The following is an 18,640-nucleotide window of genomic DNA, read 5'->3' on the forward strand; positions in this document are numbered from 1 at the left end:
TCATTACAATGATGATTCAAGTTACGAATTTTCTCTCGTGTGTAACCGATCGGTGATGGTTTTCTTAAGGATATCTGTGAAACTGCATGGCGTTTCTATCAGAGTCCACACCAAGGGATGAAATGACTCATGCAGGGCTGACATACTCAGTTGTCATCTCATGGAATGTTATTTGACTAAAATAACTCTAGAAATTGACAATGTTGCTCTCAGTTTTGTTGTTTTGTTTATCTCATTAAATGTAGCATATTTTTAACTTTTTAGAAATAGAATGTGTGAAAAATACTCAATTATGCAATTGTATCACTCTCGTAAGATCTTAATTTCTGTTGTTGATGATGCTTTGTTTTAATCCAGATTGTTTTAATAGAGTTTCTCCTAAACTAGAGGAATGTTGTTTGACTGTATTTTAATCTCATAAATTAAATCAGTATTTACAATTTGTCATGTTGTTGTTGTTTCTTTGCTTATCCCAGATCAGCGAGCTGAGCCATGTCAGCATTCCTGTGATGTTAATGCCGGACGACTTCAAGGCATTTGGCAAGATCAAGGTTGACAATCAGATGTTCAACAAGTAAGTTGTCATCCTCAGCTGACGATATGAATGCTTTGCGTTTTGATTGCCCTCCCCTCCCCCCTCTCTCATATTCTCCCCCCAGTAATTACAAATCAAAAGCAGACAGCTGTCATGCTAAATCATTTTCAATTGTACAGAGATCCCCAACAAATATATCTCGCATCAAAATAAATCTTGTCAGACACTCCCCATTATACAACTGGTGGAAATGTAAGCGATGCAATGCAATGTGCATTATGATCAATTCATAATAAACCGCAGCACTGCAATATGATTTGGGGAAAAGAATGTAAGGTACAGTGTATCTATAAGGGGATTTAATACCAGGGTTATATGGCTGTACATACATTGCATATTTCATAGACAGTACCTATCTACAGCATTCATGTAATATTGGAGGTACATTGCAATGCTATGGTATGTTGTCAATTTTGGTAAATATCAGTCATTTGTAAAATACTTTGAAGACTTGGAAATCCTCATTGGTCAAAAAAATAAGTGAAAAACTGAATAGACTATTATTACATCGACAATGTATCATTACATCGACAATGTTTGGCAACATAAACAATAAATCAAAAGAAAAGAAGTTACTTTGGCAAGTCGTGTATGGGAGAACATTTTTGAGGTGTGTTTATTGACACTTGTGGAATACAGAAAATTTTTTGACTGACATTAAAGGACAAGTTCACCCTCATAAACGTAAGGATTGAGAGAATGTAGCAATATTAGTAGAACACATCATTGAAAGTTTGAGGAAATTGTACAATCCATTCAAAAGTTACGAATTTTTGAAGTTTTTGTGCAGTAACCGCTGGATGAGAAGACTACTGCAGTGTATGAATAACTTAGATGTCACATGCGTACAACAATATAAGGAAAATATAAAGGGATTTTCACAAAAATTTCATCTTTTGAAAAAAGTACACATTCCCTTGACTCGTTACCGACATATGTTATGGGTAATATTATTCCCCCTGCCCTTTATTATGCGAAAAAAATGAAAATATGTTGAATTTTCTTTACATTTTCTTTATACTGTTGTACGCATATGACTCATAAGCTATAGTAGTCTCCTCATCCAGCGGTTCCAACACAAACATTTAAAAAATTCATAACTTTTGCATCGATTGTCCAATTTTCCTCAAACTTTCACTGATGTGTTCTACTAATATTGCTGCATTCTCTCAATCCTTATGTTTATGAAGGTGAACTTGTCCTTTAAGTACGCTTGAAAACCCATTAACAGGTGAGTTCTTTGTTAGTGTGAAAATCATCTTTATGATAGCAGAAACTGATGTCAGCACAACCATTATGACTGCTTCTTAAGAAGCAATAGCACATATTTCCATTGTGTATAACATGAGAAGCAAAATTGTATACGGTACGCCTACCCAATGATGAACTATTGTATTAAAAGGATGCAGCTCTCTGCAATACTGTTTCCATAATGACTTCAGTCGTTCAGCTACATTTGCATCTAATGTCCAGCAGAAATGCCAACTGGTACCTGTTTGGATAGAGTCTCCGTTTGTAAAAGAGCTCTGCAATTTTGTCGAAACAGAGACCTAATGTGGAGTGCACACGTGTATGCTGATTGTTTATTGACATCATGTACATACAATGTACACTGTAGTCAATTTGCGTGGTATAATCACTCCAGATAATAGACAGCATTAAACAATGATAGAGTATCATTGCTAAGTACTATGCATAATCCAAACCCAATACAATGTCAGATTGTTTTGTGCGTCTGCAACTTACGCAAGAAATGATGAAATGACAGTGTGTGCTGTGAAATAAGCTTGAGGGATTTCCTAGCAGACAATGGTTATGGCAAGCCGCAGGCAAACTTCAGGCAAGCTATGGAGTAGTCGTCATGGGAACCATACAATCCAAAAATTACAAAGAAGTATACAAGTAATTTGAATACAGTACAAAAACTCATCAGCATTTAATATTTGTGTTGGCTTCTCACAAGTCAAGCAAACTTTAGGCAAGCTATGGAGTAGTTGTCATGAGAACCATACATTCCGAAAATTACAAAGAAGTATACAAGTAATTTGAATACAGTACAAAAACTCATCAGCATTTAATATTTGTGTTGGCTTCTCACAAGTCAGGCAAACTTTAGGCAAGCTATGGAGTACATGTAGTTGTCATGAGAACCATACATTCTGAAAATTACAAAGAAGTATACAAGTACATACAATGTAATTGTAATTTGAATACAGTACAAAAACTCATCGGCATTTGATATTTGTGTTTGCATCTCACAAGTACAACATGTCCATTGTATTTCTTATGTCATCTTTTAAACAGTCCAATTAATTCTATTCACCTTCAGACTTTCATTGGAAGGATATTGGTCTTATTTCAGGCTGATGATTGATACTGAATTGTACCATGCTGTACCCAGTGCTGAATTACATAAGATATTCAAATGAAAACATACTATTGGTAGTCACTAAACTTGCTTTTGTTTCCATCCTTGTTTCATTTCAAATGATAAGGCATTGGATACAATTCAATCATAGAATCTGCCAGCATCTTATAGGTTTAAGGCACGCATGTTTTTAAATGTTTTTGTATACTATTTGTCAAGTTTTTTGTTGTTGTTGTTGTATATATACTATTTGTCAAGTTAAAAAAGCTTGGAATATTTCCCTTGTCTGAAATTTTTTCTTTCACCTAGAATTGATAACATAAAAAGTTGTACATTGTTATAATATAGTGTACACCATGTAGATGGTGGTACATTGTATACAAATGATGTAAACTGCCAGATCTTTTTTTTTTTTCAGTACAAAACACACAGATTAGCAAAGAAGTCATTTTCAGAGTATTGAGAAACATTTCATTTCATTGGTCAAGAACTTCTTTTGTATCAAAGCAGTAAACTCATCAAACACAGGAGCTTGTGTGGCTCAAGTAGTTGAGACAACAGACTGTTCATCAAGAGGTCCCCAGTTCAAGTCTCCTTGCACCAGTTTAGGGAACATACAAAAGCGGCCATTAAAGGTCCAGTTTACCTTTGGGAGTAGTGATTTCAAAAATTTTCAAGATATCATATTTGATGCATATGTGTAGGTCTGTTGTATCACAAAACATCCTACCATATAAAATTTTTGCAATAAAGACTAAAATATGAGGAGATATCAGTGTTTTTCTCAATAAACCGTAACTGTAGACGGTTTAACCCATCCACGTACGGGCCTCTGTGTAATCTGTAAAATCGTGCCTGCCTAGTAAGTTGGCCATGAACTTGGGCGCGATCTTCCCTACGGCGCGATCTACACGCGAAGAGCATTCATACGTCATTGAAAAACTGCCTGTGTCATTCCCACTAGGCAGGAGGGATGATGCGTGTACACTCGTGCTAATATGCACTTACTTGACTCAATGCAGCACTAGTTTATGTGGATTTTATGAAAAGAAATAATAAACTGTGCAGGAATTATGAAAAAAATATTGTTTCTGTGTATTTCATTCATAAATCCTCTTCATTTCAAGCCATCTGTAATTACATCTTACCCACTTGCGAATAGACGTGTCCATAGTGTCCTCGAGCCCCCAGAGATAGCTCTGGAACATTCCATTCAATGACGGGGTTTTTATTTTGCAACGTTATCTAATAACGCTCATGTACGCAAGTTCTTGCTATGGCTAATCTATTTTGTAATGTATCATAATCTATCTATGCTGAGATAACCTAATTCAAATTTGCAGAGACATAGAAAAAGATTTGTTTTACAATCGTGATACGTTCAACTACTCATTTACCCTGTGCTGAAATCCGCATGTCTGCTCCGCACATGTTATCGCTATCGCTCAAACTTCGATCGCGATGGCTTGTGTGTATGTGATGACGTGTGTGGAGAAGCATGGGGCAGAAAAAACACGCAGCTAGCTCCACGTGGTATGGTAAAAAACAAATTGGACGTTCGAAGTCGTACATTCAAGAGCTAAAACAGACAAATAGCGAATTCAAAGTCCACTGAAAAGGTCTTGACACTGTAATGTATGTTCCAAAATCATGTCTGGCTTAGTTTTGGGAGAATTTTCTACACGCACGAGATCAGGAATGAGATCGGTGAACTGGCTACAACGTGTGTACTGTGCGCGGTGAACATGCACTGTGACTGGCTTGCACATGGCAGCTAGCTAGGTGAGAGTGCGGCAAGAACGCTAGGAATGCACCCGAGATGCGGTGTGCTGCAAATTCTTGGGGTGAAATTAGACTTCCTTGTTCAGCCCGTCGAGTATTTATATTTTTTAAAATAATTCTAATTCTTCATAAAATCACGATAAAAAGACTTCAGATATTCATATATATTTTAGAAGCGTAATATGAAATATTTTGGCTTTTTTCCAGTCCAAGAAAAAAAATTAATAGTTTGAATAAAAAAATAATAATAAATAATCGTTCTTGACTCAAGTCTAATTTCCTGCGCCTTCTTGCAGTTATCCTGCAGTTGCCCATGGATACGATGCATATATAATCAGTTGTTTACGGAGTCGTACCAGTGTACCACCCTACTGCTCTTGTTCAAATTGAGAGGATTGTTATTTTATCGGTGGCATTTATAGTTTTATAACCTCATCCAATAAAAAAGACAAATTCAAACATCAAATGGTGTGACAGTTTTCGTTAGAATTCCCTATCAATATCGACTTGTTGCCAGGATAGTTTTCAGATTTCACTTGCTTCATTATCGAAGCTGTTTGACATTTGAAAGAACTGCTCCATAAGAAATCACCTTTCATTTGTTATTTATTTTCACAAACAAGTATTTTGGTCACTTATATATTTTTCATTATTATTTCAATGTCATGATATTTCATGATGGTATGTGTTCTGTCTTTACATGGCAAGATGGGATTTTTTTTTCCATCCAGGGTCAATGAAGAAAGTGACAGGAAGGAAACCAAAAGGATAGGGAGGAAATGAAAAGGATAGAATAAAACATCTGATCAGCAGGTTCTTTATTACACTAATGGTGAATGCAGTACATCAGAATTTTAGTACAGTTCTAAATAATTTATCAGTTGAAAAATGAGCAAAGAAAATGGATTTCGTCGAGTTCTAAATGAAAACTAAATTAGCATCGCCATTTAGGCCTAGAATCTAGATCTAATGTTTACTACAGAATAGACCCGATGCAAACTTGTTGTCAAGCTTTTGGTTGAGTTTCTTCAGAGACACGAATTTTGGGTTTGTAGCACTAGATACCCGAGTGAATAAGAAAAAAAAAAATAAATAATGCAGGTCTCTAGACCACTCCCGTGCATGAGCGAGCATCAGCCCAGTTTCTTGACTTCAGTGTCGCTCTCGTCATTGGCCTAGGCTAGGCTACTCGTGTCGTAGTTTTACTCGCCATCATCAACGTCATGCATGGTTACACGAAATAAATTGCATCTTTCCATCACCTCCACCACAGCAAAACCGTGAATATCACTCCCATCATAGTCACTCTCAGCTCGCAAAACACATCAGCAAACGATACAGACATCGCAGTCCTAGCTAACTAGGTCTAAACATAGTTGTAACTACGCTACGTTAGACATAAAAATGAAACGGAGGTGAAAAACTAGTAATGAATACACGAAGATCATCAACGATGGCATTTTACCGTAGAAAAAATACACAGAACATCTTGCACCGCAAAAAAAAATCGAGGTAAAAAACTACGATGAGGAAAACTAGGGTGAAAACACGATGCTTGGAAGACGAACGATGAAGACACTTTACGGTAAAAATGCTTACACGGAAACAAACGAGTGGGTACCACACAAACTACGATGTTCTCTCACACACGTAGATAAGCTACATCGTGTTCAATCCAAAAACTCAACAAACACTAGGACAAAAACTCACCTCTAAATTGTTGCAAACGAGATAGTCACTGAGAAAAATGAACAAAACACTCTCAGAAGTACGATTGTACTCTGAGAATAAAAGATATAGAATGATACGAAAGCAAAAGAGAGAAAAGAGAGAGAAATGGACGGGAAACCTTGAGAAGTTACCCACACTCACTAACCTAAATGTAATTCAACACACACACACGTACGTACGTACACACCGTACACACAAGGATCAAGAGCTCGTGTAATCAGATATCGTCAAGCACTCTATGAGGAGATCGATATCACGATACCGCGCGTAAGGAATCACTGCAGTTGCTGGGGCAACAAAGATGCATGCGCGCTGTAAACATGAATATTGATTAGTTTCTCAGCAGGCTCGAACCCCTGGCAGGTGTTTTGGCCAATAAGAGACATTCTAAAATAGGTTTCTTTGCATAAATTATTTTTCTGAGTCCCAGTAAGGATCTCTCTGATTGGCTAAAATTATTCTACAGCTCCTGGCCAAGCCTGAGGTCTGAGGACGCCCTCTTTTGGTCATAAATAATGCTTCCCACGTTTTTTGTGGGATGAGACGTGGATGGGTTAATCCGGAAACATTCTTATTATAACTATTGTTCACATTTTGTGTATTTAACAACATTTAACATCGATTATACGGATTCAAATTTTTACAGTGGTTGTTTCTAGCCCTAACTCACATATTACAACTATTTTGAAGCACTAATGTTGGGTTTTTGTTTTATGTGCAAATGGTAAACTATGCCTTTAATCCTGTGGTTACGTGCTACACTGTAGCAAGTACCCATTCCTATAGTGGCCTCATAATCATAAAACAAATAATGATTCATTTACTCAGTTGTTCATACAGCTCTTGATGGTACCCATGCGACAGAGTGGTCCAATATTCAAACGGGCCATGTCTTCCTCATTAATGCCTGATTTTGCTAACATTTTCCTTTTTTTTTTTTCCGAAAAGCATCAAGTTTTTGCATCCATGGCAAAATTCTTGTTTGTCTTAAGTATTATACATCTAGGTAGTTCTTTCAAAGCAAATGGCAGGAGTGATTGTTTTAAAGTCATTGAGATGTCTACAAGTTGTTGTTCAGCAAGCGGTGACATAACATATATTCGTTGTATGAAGTTGTGGTATTTGTTGATTTAGCACAAAGTTTCTAATTGTGAAATCTTGCTCTTAACACAATGTGCATCATTGCTTTCGTTCAGGATTTTTTCCCCTTTCTTTTCACCTTTTTCTTTTCGGGGGGTGGGGGGGGGGGGGGCTGTGCCACAACCATTCATTCAAAATACTAAAATGATTTGGTAGTGTAGAGCTTACACTGGCAGTGTATACTTTCCTGCTACATGAAGCTAGAGACCAAGGTACAGACTGTATGTAAATCATTAGAGCTGTAGACTGGCTGCATACATCATATCATTTCCCAACAGCATTTCTTTGCCACACCCCGTAAATTATCCAGCAGCAGGAGATACAACTAACACGTTCAACCCATTGCAAGAGTATCAGGGCAGTTACCCCACCCCCAGCCTAATACTGGCTAGTGATAAGGGTAGAGTAAAGATTAGTGTTAGGGTTATGGTTAGGTTTATGGTTGGAGTTTGGATTAGAGTTACTTCAGGTTCAGGATTAGGGTTAGGGTCAGGGGAAGGGTCTGGGGTAATTGCCCAGGGGGCATGGTATTTGCCCTAGACCTATTGGAAGACTTGTGCCCACGGACGAATCTTGCTCTTTAAATGCTGCCTAGTGCATGACACATTCAGTATATTTTAGAAGCACAGTATCAACATTCAAATGTATAACAGCGACTCAAATATACGTCTAAGGCTTGACATTGAATAGCATTGGCCCAGTGGTTCAGGGCAGCTAAAAATTTATGTTAGGCTACCAAACTTCTCGAAAGTTATCTTTTATAGTGGTCCGATTGAGCAGCTGGAATTCAAATTGACTGTCAATATTTCCTTTTATTTTGGGCCACTACATTCCTTTTTTTTAGGCCACCAAATTTTAAATTCAAAGATTTTAATGGTACAGATGGGTCACCAGAGAAGAAAGTTTACTGACCCGCCCTGCAGTATTGGATTGGTAGATTTAGTACATCGTATCAGGGAGGTGAGAGGAAAAGGAGTGGGCACTGGATTAGTGTCTTTTGAACCATCCTCAGAGCCGCACTCCCCAAGAGACCACTCCACTAACTAGATTACTGCCGCTTGGCCGCACAGTGCACATGCGCAATCCTTGTCAACAGGCTGGTGGGTCTCAACCCCTCCCTGGCCAGAACCTGGATTAGTCCTCGTGGTACTGGGTGGTACTGACCCAAGTGCATTACTGGTGCATTACCCATTGCTGTGCCTGCAAACAACACTGGTGAATTGTGATGTGCAGTGAACTGGTTGCATGGTCACATTTTGAATTTTGCAGCTAGTATTCAAGGTATCATAATCTATGTGCATTTACATGTCCATGTACTATAAGATTTCTTGGGAACAAATGTACTTTGCATGCTATTATGGTGAAATAACTTTTACATGAAATGGAAACAAATTAACACAGACTTAAAAACATTTAATAATAATGATTAGCAGCACCAATAATAATATACTGATTGTAAGAATATGAAGGAAACATGAACAACTGAGTAGTGGAACACAGGCCCTAATAATGTCTGATGATAATAATAATTTTATATACCAAGCTAGCACAGAAAATACCAACCACAACAGCAACAACCATCATAAAGATACCCATTCTTTCAGCTTTCAAATAAGAATAAAACAAAAACAGAGAGACAGACAAAAAATAACAAAACGCCATGGTGAATATCTTATCAGGCATACAGTGATACAGGACATGTGAGATACAGTGTAGTTCAGCTATCACTGAACTCTCACATGTTTTCACCATACACCAGGCAAGGAGGCAAGTTATTTCACCAAGATTAGGTCCTATAGTAGTCTTCATCATGACCACTCTCTTGTAGATTCGAGCCCTCCTGCCTCAATCTATCCCCAGCATACAACAAAAAAACATTCAAATAGTGTTTACATCCCCTAGAGAACTAAAATTGCTCACAAAAATATGTTAGTGGGACCAGAAAAAACATGTCTTGGCGGATGTACGCAAGTTTCCCAAAAAATATGACAAGAGAACCAACAAGAGCGAACAATGAAGTGATACATCAGACTAAAGAAAAACCCCAACATCTGCTGATCTACAGGTGAATTTCGTCAGCACTAGTCAGGATTTACACTTGACATTGCGTCGTAATTTGATTAAAACAAGAACAAAACAATGGCTATTGTAAAACAGTTACATTGTCAAAACTCAACTTCTTCTTGGCCGATTTTCAAAATTTTTGTATCTATCGAGAGCTGAATTCTTAGACTAGCAGGTCCCAAGAGTATATGCCGTGTGAGCCTGCACAAAGAATGTAAAACCCTCATACACGTCCTTGTGAACACACACAAGTCAACTGGCCTGTCCATACTCCTAACGATAGAGGGCCAAATCACCGCGGCCCCGAGGATCGAACATCAAACAGCAGTGATAACGATCAGACTGACCTCGTTACGTAAGAGGTCGTTTACTTGTTCGTTGGGGCACTGATCCCTTGTAATCCTGTGTTGAGTGATAGGGGAAACTCTGAGGGCAGAGTGCCCACTCCTTTTTGTCTCACCTCCCTGATCGTATCAATTTGTGTGCAGAGATTTATGACATCCTTGGCCCTGTTAATCATTGCTCTCAATTGTGTCTCGGGCATGACAATGACATACATTTTGCGTACATATCATATTGTATACATTTACATGTGGGTACAGTAGTTCAATCCTGGCAGTCCAGCTACGTTGGGCATCAAATCACCATTGAAATGGTGTCCTTGAAATACAGTGGTAGCCCCTGTGACTCTAGAAGCATTGAAACTGCATTATTTTTACTCTTTTCTGTTCTTAAGTTGGAGAATAATTAGGTCAAAAGAGGAGGTCATGCTTTAATGCCTTGTGAGTGCCAGGTTTGTTGTTTTTATGGTACATGTACAATGTACATCCAATGTCTTTCCAGTTTCCATGAAATTAGAGGAAAGGAAGTGTGAGAGGGCACTGCAATGATTTGATATAAAAGAACCGTCTGTTGGTCATGATCAAAGGTCAAGTTGGTCATAATATCTTGTTGAATTCAAAGGATTCAAAGCAGCCCCACTTCACACAATTAAGCAAATTGAACTCATGGTACTAGTACAACGTAGAACTTTATAGTACATAGCAGTATATCTTCATTGTAGCTGACAAAGGTGTGGACAACATTTGGTGAAGGTCAAGGGTTCAAGGTCAAGATGGTTATCAAATGTAAAATGTTATCTTTTGTTCAATAAAGATATTACTCAAAGAAATTTCATCAAACTTGTACAAATTGTAGGCCTATATTGTGATGAATGAAAACACATCATTGTTCCATCAAAATGCATACCAGATGTACAATGTACAAACTTATTATACAGTAGTAGATGAGATATTTTGTACAAAGTAGCATTGACGTACATTATGTAATTCAGGCATCAAAGGCACTGTTGTACAGTAAAGGTCATTCTTTGTCCGATAGCTCATACTACTTGTGCATTGTATGCCATATGATTCTTGCTCTGTTTCGAAATGTTTTTCTTTTCTTTTCTTTTCTTTTTTTGGAGAAATGACTACCTACATTGTCCAGTACATTGAAGGTATTCACATTTTAAATCAACAAGTTAAAGACAAGAATGTTGTGTATACACTGTATGCACATCATACATCCCATACCTTGTAGGCCTACACTCATGTCATGATGTTGCATGAGATGGATTGTCCACATTGATTTTTTTTCCCCCAGCAATTGAAGATGCTGTCTTAATTATGCTAAATTATAAACATACTTCTGAAACAATCTTCCAGTCAATCCTCTGCAGGCATTATATATATATATATATATATATATATATATATATATATATATATATATATATATATACATATATAAACACTTTATCTCTGATCTACAGCACATACCTCAATTGTGAGTGATTCATTGCACAGCAATCAGACTTTGAGCTGGGTATGAGTCAGTCCCTCTTCTTACTTTTGAGTCACCCTGTATTACATCAATATCTTTGATGAGGAGATACATACGTATCCAGGCTGCAATTTGACAGATTGGAATGTTGATATCATTGTCATTGACTACCATTTTCGTGTCATATGTAAGTCACATGTACTCACTGACAACACTCAAATACACAGTAGCTGAGGAAGAATTCCAGTATTCATAGTTTGTAAATTTTATTCATCTATGCTCAGATTGAAACCTGAAGCCAGATTTTTTTTTTTTTAATCTATTTTGGACACTGCAGCAGGCTAGATCCACAAAATCTGTTTGCTAATTGATTCAGGAGAGAATAGATTTTTAGACGGGACACGGATGTCCATTTATCACCACACATGGGTTTTCGTGTGGCAGGGCTCAGCATCATGCATAATTCAAGAATCGACAAACTGGTGAACACAGATTAAGAGGAACAAAAGACCCAGTGACAGGCTCTCTGTCATGAATAATGCATTATACCCAGTCGTAAAACCTTGCAGATGAGCAGTTACATTGTATGATGATAGATGAAGGTTTACAATGGGTAATTAGTTAACCCATTCATCCGGTGTAGAGCTTGTTTGCATCTGTTTGCTACCAGTGGTGTTTTAGACTCATGTTAGAGAACTGTGGCATACATTGATGTTCCTTCATATTCAAAATTTACCTACAATTATATACATATATATTATTGTAGCACACTGCAACTGCTTTGATACTTTTATTCTATTCAGAGGGATTTTGAAAATATAAATTTTTAACTAAATATTGCCCAATTGGGCCCTTACTCCAATTAAATTAAGATCTATGTACAAAGTAAAATAAATGAATGAAATGAATGAATGAATGAAGTATTCGGGTTGCCCTATATCTGTCCATAAAATGAATAAAATGTGATTTTACTTTATACAAACTAAATAGACTCATTTCTGTTATTAAGAAACAACTTTGAATTACCTCAGAAATTACAAAGTTTACTGAATGTCTACACTGTATGTAAAGTATTGTACACATAAATATAATTAGATGCTCATTTGAATGCAGATTCCAAACAGTTCGGTGTGACAGTGAGCATTATACAGGCTCCAAACTTTCTTGCCCATACAGCAAGTGATAGAATTTGGTTACTTTGAGGGGAATTGAGAATTGATGATGTGAATGATATTGCTGATGATGGGGATAATGATAACATTCATGCCACCATACTTACATTGTAATATGAGAATAATATACCTGATTTTCTTTCTTTTTTTCTTTTTTCTTTTTGTCCTTGATTGTGTATGGCTGGTTTTGCTACGTTTGTTTCATAAATGGTTTTAGGTTTTTTTTATTTCATATTTCTTTTTCAGTAGTTTTGATTCACTTCAATTCCATTCAAAATAATATTCATTTATTTCAAGTCTCTCAACCTTTTGTTTTCATTGTTTGAAATCATGCAGTAGATTAGTGTAGTATTTCATGAATTGAAAGTTTGTTAAGAGTATGAAACAGAATGGCTTGTGTAGAGGTAGCAAAACTACAAAACAAACCAGTGAATACAAGGATAACACTTCCTCCTATTGTTGTTTCTTTGTGAACTTCAAACACTACGATATGAGAAATGAATCATGGACTCGTACATGTGCGCGATTCAAATGCACTCTTTTGAGAAGATGTACTTATTAATGCTGTGCAAATTACATTTTACTCCGGCCGGCTATGTGAAATAGCATATGTCAAATTTTCGTAGCAGCAGTGTGTGTAATCCACATGCTAATCACATTATTCAGCTAGAAATGCAATATCCTTCAGATCTCGCTGGGTTGAAGTACTTCTTAGTTTTGTAGGAGTGCTGTCTTGCCTTGAAAATTAAGTATTAGCATCAGCCTGTGGTACATACATTTGTAGTTGCATACTCTGTACACAGCAGAACTTCTAGATCTTGCAGCAGACTTTAGTGCACGTAGTTGAAAATGATCCAGGGTTTTGGGCGTTTCTATCCATAAACTTTTGGTAGTGTGATTGTGAATATACTATCTGCATTACCTGGAGCAGAAGAACATATTTGTAAACATGCATAGGATTATCGTAGGAGTGCCCGATCATGCCATTGATAAATGATGTGTCGGTAGTTCAAGAGAGTGTTTTCCAGAATTGAAGTACGTTAATGCCTTTAATTTGTTTGTAGCAGTATGCACTTTGTAGCGGCAGTAACTTGCTTGTGCAAATAACAATTTGCTTTACCTGTTGCAGTGCACTTCACAATCTTTTTATAGCAGACAAGTACGAGAAATCCTCCCGCTTAACTCAGGTTTATCCACTCGTGTGGGAGTTGTTCAATTACCTCGTAACTGCTAACAAGTCAGGGTCACTTTGAAGTATTTTGCAGGTGGTTGCAAGTTACACGCAACTTGTGTCTGTGTCTTGACAATTTTTCAATGGTTCATATGTACCATAAACAAGTACATGATACAAAGCTCATAGGTGTCCATTTGATGCAATAACACACAAGAGAATTAATGCATATATTTCTATACTTCTATATTTCTATATTTCTATAGTTCTATATATTTCTATATTTCTATATGTATAAGTTATCCACTCGTGTGGGAGTTGTTCAATTACCTCGTAACTGCTAACAAGTCAGGGTCACTTTGAAGTATTTTGCAGGTGGTTGCAAGTTACATGCAACTTGTGTCTGTGTCTTGACAATTTTTCAATGGTTCATATGTACCATAAACAAGTACATGATGCAAAGCTCATAGGTGTCCATTTGATGCAATAACACACAAGAGAATTAATGCATATATATTTCAATATGTTTGTCTCTCATATCTTTCTGTCTCTGTCTCTGATCTGTCTGTCTTTCTGTCCATCTGTCTGTCTCTCTCACTTAATTTGTACAGAGAAAATTTGCCAAGTCACTTCAAGTTCAAGGAATACTGTCCCCTGGCTTTCCGGAATCTCCGCACACTCTTCAGTATTTCAGATAGCGAGTACCAAGTGAGTATCTCCTGGCCTGGAACGATGATTATGTATAAGAAAGACCAGGCTATGATGAACGGTAAAATGATACAACATTAAAACAAAAGTTATTTTACTTGTGTTTCTAGTGGAGTAATGTTCTGTGCCTGACTTTGGAAAGGGAGAATTAACTACCAACATTACCTTTTGTAATTAACATTACTGTAAAAGTAAAAATGTTCATGGTGTTGAAATTTTCATGCATTTCGCGCAAGTAATTGACGCAAAGTAATTGACGTCTTACTTCAGCGGGATTAAAAACACGCAAAATCATCTTACCTGGCTGATCGTGAGAAATTACTTGTGCAAAAATTTCCACTTTTACAGTATATGGAATTATGGGGCATAATATGGGAGTACATCACCTATCACCATATTGAAAGTAGGCAAACTGATTTTAAAAAAAAAAAAAAAGTTTCATTCTTTATAAAACATATGTCAATTTGTATGACCCCGTTTCAGTGTAAACGTGCAAAAGGCCAAATGCGAGGCCAAAATTGGCCTCGCATTTGGCCTCGCTCTGGAGGTGGTCTCGGCCGCGGCCGAGCCACGGCCGAGCCCGGCCTCTTCTTGGTGTAAACGCAAACTGGGCCAAATGCGCGGCCAATTGCGCGGCCAATTTTAGTCTGGCTTCCAAACCCTTTGCCTGTATCTTTCGCTATTCAGGATATTAACCCCCTCAACGTCGAAAACTAGTATAGTTTAAGGTGGTTTTGTCCTGCAAAGGATTTTTTCCTTCGGCAAAGGCCTTTGCCCGAACGGCGACTTCGTCGCCACGGAATTCATTTGGCAAAGGGTCTGAAAACCAGACAATACCAAATTGCGTTTGTTTACAAGCAGAGCGCCACTACGACAAAATATTGAAAGGTTTGAATCAAAAGCGTGGCCGAGCCCAGCAGTGTAAACGGACAAAATTGCGAGGCTCGGCCGCGCAATTGAGGCCGGACTCGGCCGCGGCCGAGCCGCGGCCGAGCCCGGCCGAGCCCGGCCCCGCACTGTAAACGGGGTCTTAGTTAAACTCTGAAAACATTTTTGGAATTTGAAACATTTCTGCTTCTATGAAGCGTGTTATTATAAAATTATGGCTTAACTTGACCTGTTATTTCTTATTGATGCCTCTAACTTGCGAAACTTCATCTCAATTTCAAATCTGTTTTTGTTTTTTTATCAAAGCTTATAAATTTCTTACTGTTTCTATGCTAGATGTACTTGACAACAAAAACTTGGGGAAAATAAAACCTCTTTGGAAAGTTGAGAGAAGAATTTAATAACATCAAAACCAGAAACTTGATGATTGGCATCGTACTCAAGAATTTCCTTTGCAATGAGCTAGGTAGTATGTGTGTGTGTGTGTGTGTGTGTGATAATAATGGCAGACTTTTAACGCACAGGTTTTTGAATGTGCTGTCTGCTGCTGTGTAGCCACTCCCACATACAGTGTGAGAATAGCAGTTATTCGTACAAGTATACTGTGTGTACCACTCAAGTGTGCACACAAGGTTGCTGTCCTACTCACAGCTTGCAATGAGTAAGAAATTAAGTAGAATGCTTCAATTTTTCTGTGTTATGTACCTTGTTTGTCTTGTTAAACCAGGTGTGATGAGCTGTCAATTTCAAGTTCGTTTTGTAATAATTTCTAAGATTAAAAAAAAATACAATGCATTCATACATAAATACAAAGCATACAATTCATTAAGAATGTAATAACATAATGGACATAAATTATTAACAGAATAATGCACTTTTAACTGAGGAATACAGCCTTTGGAAAAAGTTAAATGTAAAATGAAAAAAAAAATGAACTTGAAGGAATGCTTTAAAAGCCTTGTGAGGAGGTAAATTCCCTTGAACCTTCTAAAGAGGTATTTTACAGGCATACATATATGTATATGATAACAAATCAGATTAATGAGGAAACACATAAAAAAAAAAAACACACACACACACACCCGAACATGCACACAAAATACAAAGACATTTAGATACAAGTAAGGAGATCAACTTTTCACAGATAAGTCAATAATTCAGTAATAACCTTTTAAAGGGGATGGCTAGTAACTGATCAGTGGGAATCAGTGGGAATGCTAGGGAAGATTGTTCCAATCCTTATGGGATTCATTTAAGAGTACATTATATATCTGTTGTTGGGTGAAAATTATTTACTTCAGAATGGTCTCATATTCAAGTAATGTGCCGTTTAATGTTTCCAGGTTAGCATGCCTGTACAGTGACGGGGCAATCGTTAACGGCCTGGAAACATTAAATTGCTCATTACTTGAATATGAGACCATTCTGAAGTAAATAATTTTCACACAACAATAGATATATAATGTACTCTTAAATGAATCCCACAAGGATTGGAACAATCACCCCCAGCATTCCCACTGATTCCCACTGATCAGTTACTAGCCATCCCCTTTAAGGGATTTTTTTTTTTTTAAACAATCTTGAAGTTTGACATGACCTAATGTTATTTGGTAATGAGTTCCAGACGACAGGAAGGCTAAATCTGACGGATATTTGAGTAAAGGTGGAGTTAACTTTCAACAAATGAAAATCACAACTCTGCCGGTCTCATAATGGTGAATATTGCTATTGATATTTATCATTTCCATTATGGGCAATTACGTGCAGTAAAAATACAAAACCCTTGATTCCCCGTACACTCTGAAAATATCATTATTATGGGTAACCCCATTGTTTGTGTCACTTCCAGGATTTAAAACAGTTTTAAAACAAAAACATAATTTCTGATTGTTTCTTCAGTCATGGCATTCTACTGTGCACCAAACCAGGTTTGTAGAGGATTTGTGCTCCTTTTTCCTGGATGATACAAAATGTTGTTGCTCAAATCTCATTGAAAACAAACATTCCAAATTATGCTAGTGAGACACCCAGACTGAAAACATTGTTCGTAATGGTACCAGGGCAAATACTTGGTACTATTTTTTACTGACATATGTACATGTATCTCAGAGCTTATAACCATGCACAAACATCTAAGTGATTTATTATTTTCCTTTTTTCCAAGTTTCAGAAGTGGCCTTTATGAAAAAAAAAAAATGCTAGATCATTATTCCTACCATCATGCTGCAGATTTTGCACATTACTGCAACTCTTATATCTATATAAATTCAAATTGCATGGAAAATCTCTTTTTGCAATAAAGTACCTGGAAGTTATTAAAATGAGATGATTTGTACAGTAGGCGCTCAGTGGATAGCTGTACATTGTCTGACCCCCCCCCCATTTCGCATAATACACATTGTACACTTGAGCGGAATCAACAAAGATTGAGCTGTTATATTCTTGCTAGCCTTCAGCAAAATATATGTGGAGTTGAAGAGCAACCTCCATTCATTTGGCCGCTATCGCTAATGTAGTGACTGTATACAGAGAACCACAAGAACAAATATAATTTACAGGCGATAAGGGATTTCCGATGGGCCTACTAGTGTCGTTGGCAGCACGGGATTACGACACTTGCAAACAAACAAACAGAGCTGTTGCACCGTCCCGATTGTACTCCATAAAAACCGTTCTATCTTCGCTCTCTCGAGTCAAACTTTCAGATGGGCATGCTAATTTACAACTGTACGTCATGTACTTGCGCTCCATGCGCTGCTGCCATTTACATGAATGCCGGCATACTTTCATTGCCGAGCGACAAGTGTGCCCATAAAGTGCCAATTTGAATTGAGTTTGTAAACCGTAAATGTCATTGTTAATGGTGCATCAGTAGGATAGTGGGGAGGCAGAATGAGCTAAATGCATGGAACACTGTGTTGACTTTAATACCGTGAATTAAAAAAGGGAAACGCTTCACAGTATTGAGCACACATTAGCTCATTATAAACTGACAGCTTGTGCTATCAAACAGAGATGTATTGCAGCAGTCAGCTTTATGTGGCCATCATGTGATGTCATATGATAAAGTAAGTCTGTATAATCATTTTAAATATAAAGGCAGATGAACCTGTCTCATACAATTTACTTGTGGAAGGATATTTAGCCAATAAGAATGCTACTCTGTACTCTGTTGAGCTCAGTGGAGTAGTCTTCTT

General features: G+C 37.3%; 1 protein-coding gene across 1 annotated transcript in view; it reads left to right on the forward strand.

The window, feature by feature from the left end:
• Nucleotides 1-18,640, forward strand: part of LOC140243324 (phosphatidylinositol 5-phosphate 4-kinase type-2 alpha-like) — a 51,932-nt gene that overhangs the window by 21,252 nt on the left and 12,040 nt on the right. The window contains exons 2-3 of the mRNA XM_072322997.1: nucleotides 477-574; nucleotides 14,459-14,555. Coding sequence (XP_072179098.1) covers nucleotides 477-574; nucleotides 14,459-14,555 — 195 coding nt within the window. The remainder of the gene's footprint in view (nucleotides 1-476; nucleotides 575-14,458; nucleotides 14,556-18,640) is intronic.

The sequence above is a fragment of the Diadema setosum genome, chromosome 20 (assembly GCF_964275005.1).
Source record: "Diadema setosum chromosome 20, eeDiaSeto1, whole genome shotgun sequence".
Taxonomy (NCBI): domain Eukaryota; kingdom Metazoa; phylum Echinodermata; class Echinoidea; order Diadematoida; family Diadematidae; genus Diadema; species Diadema setosum.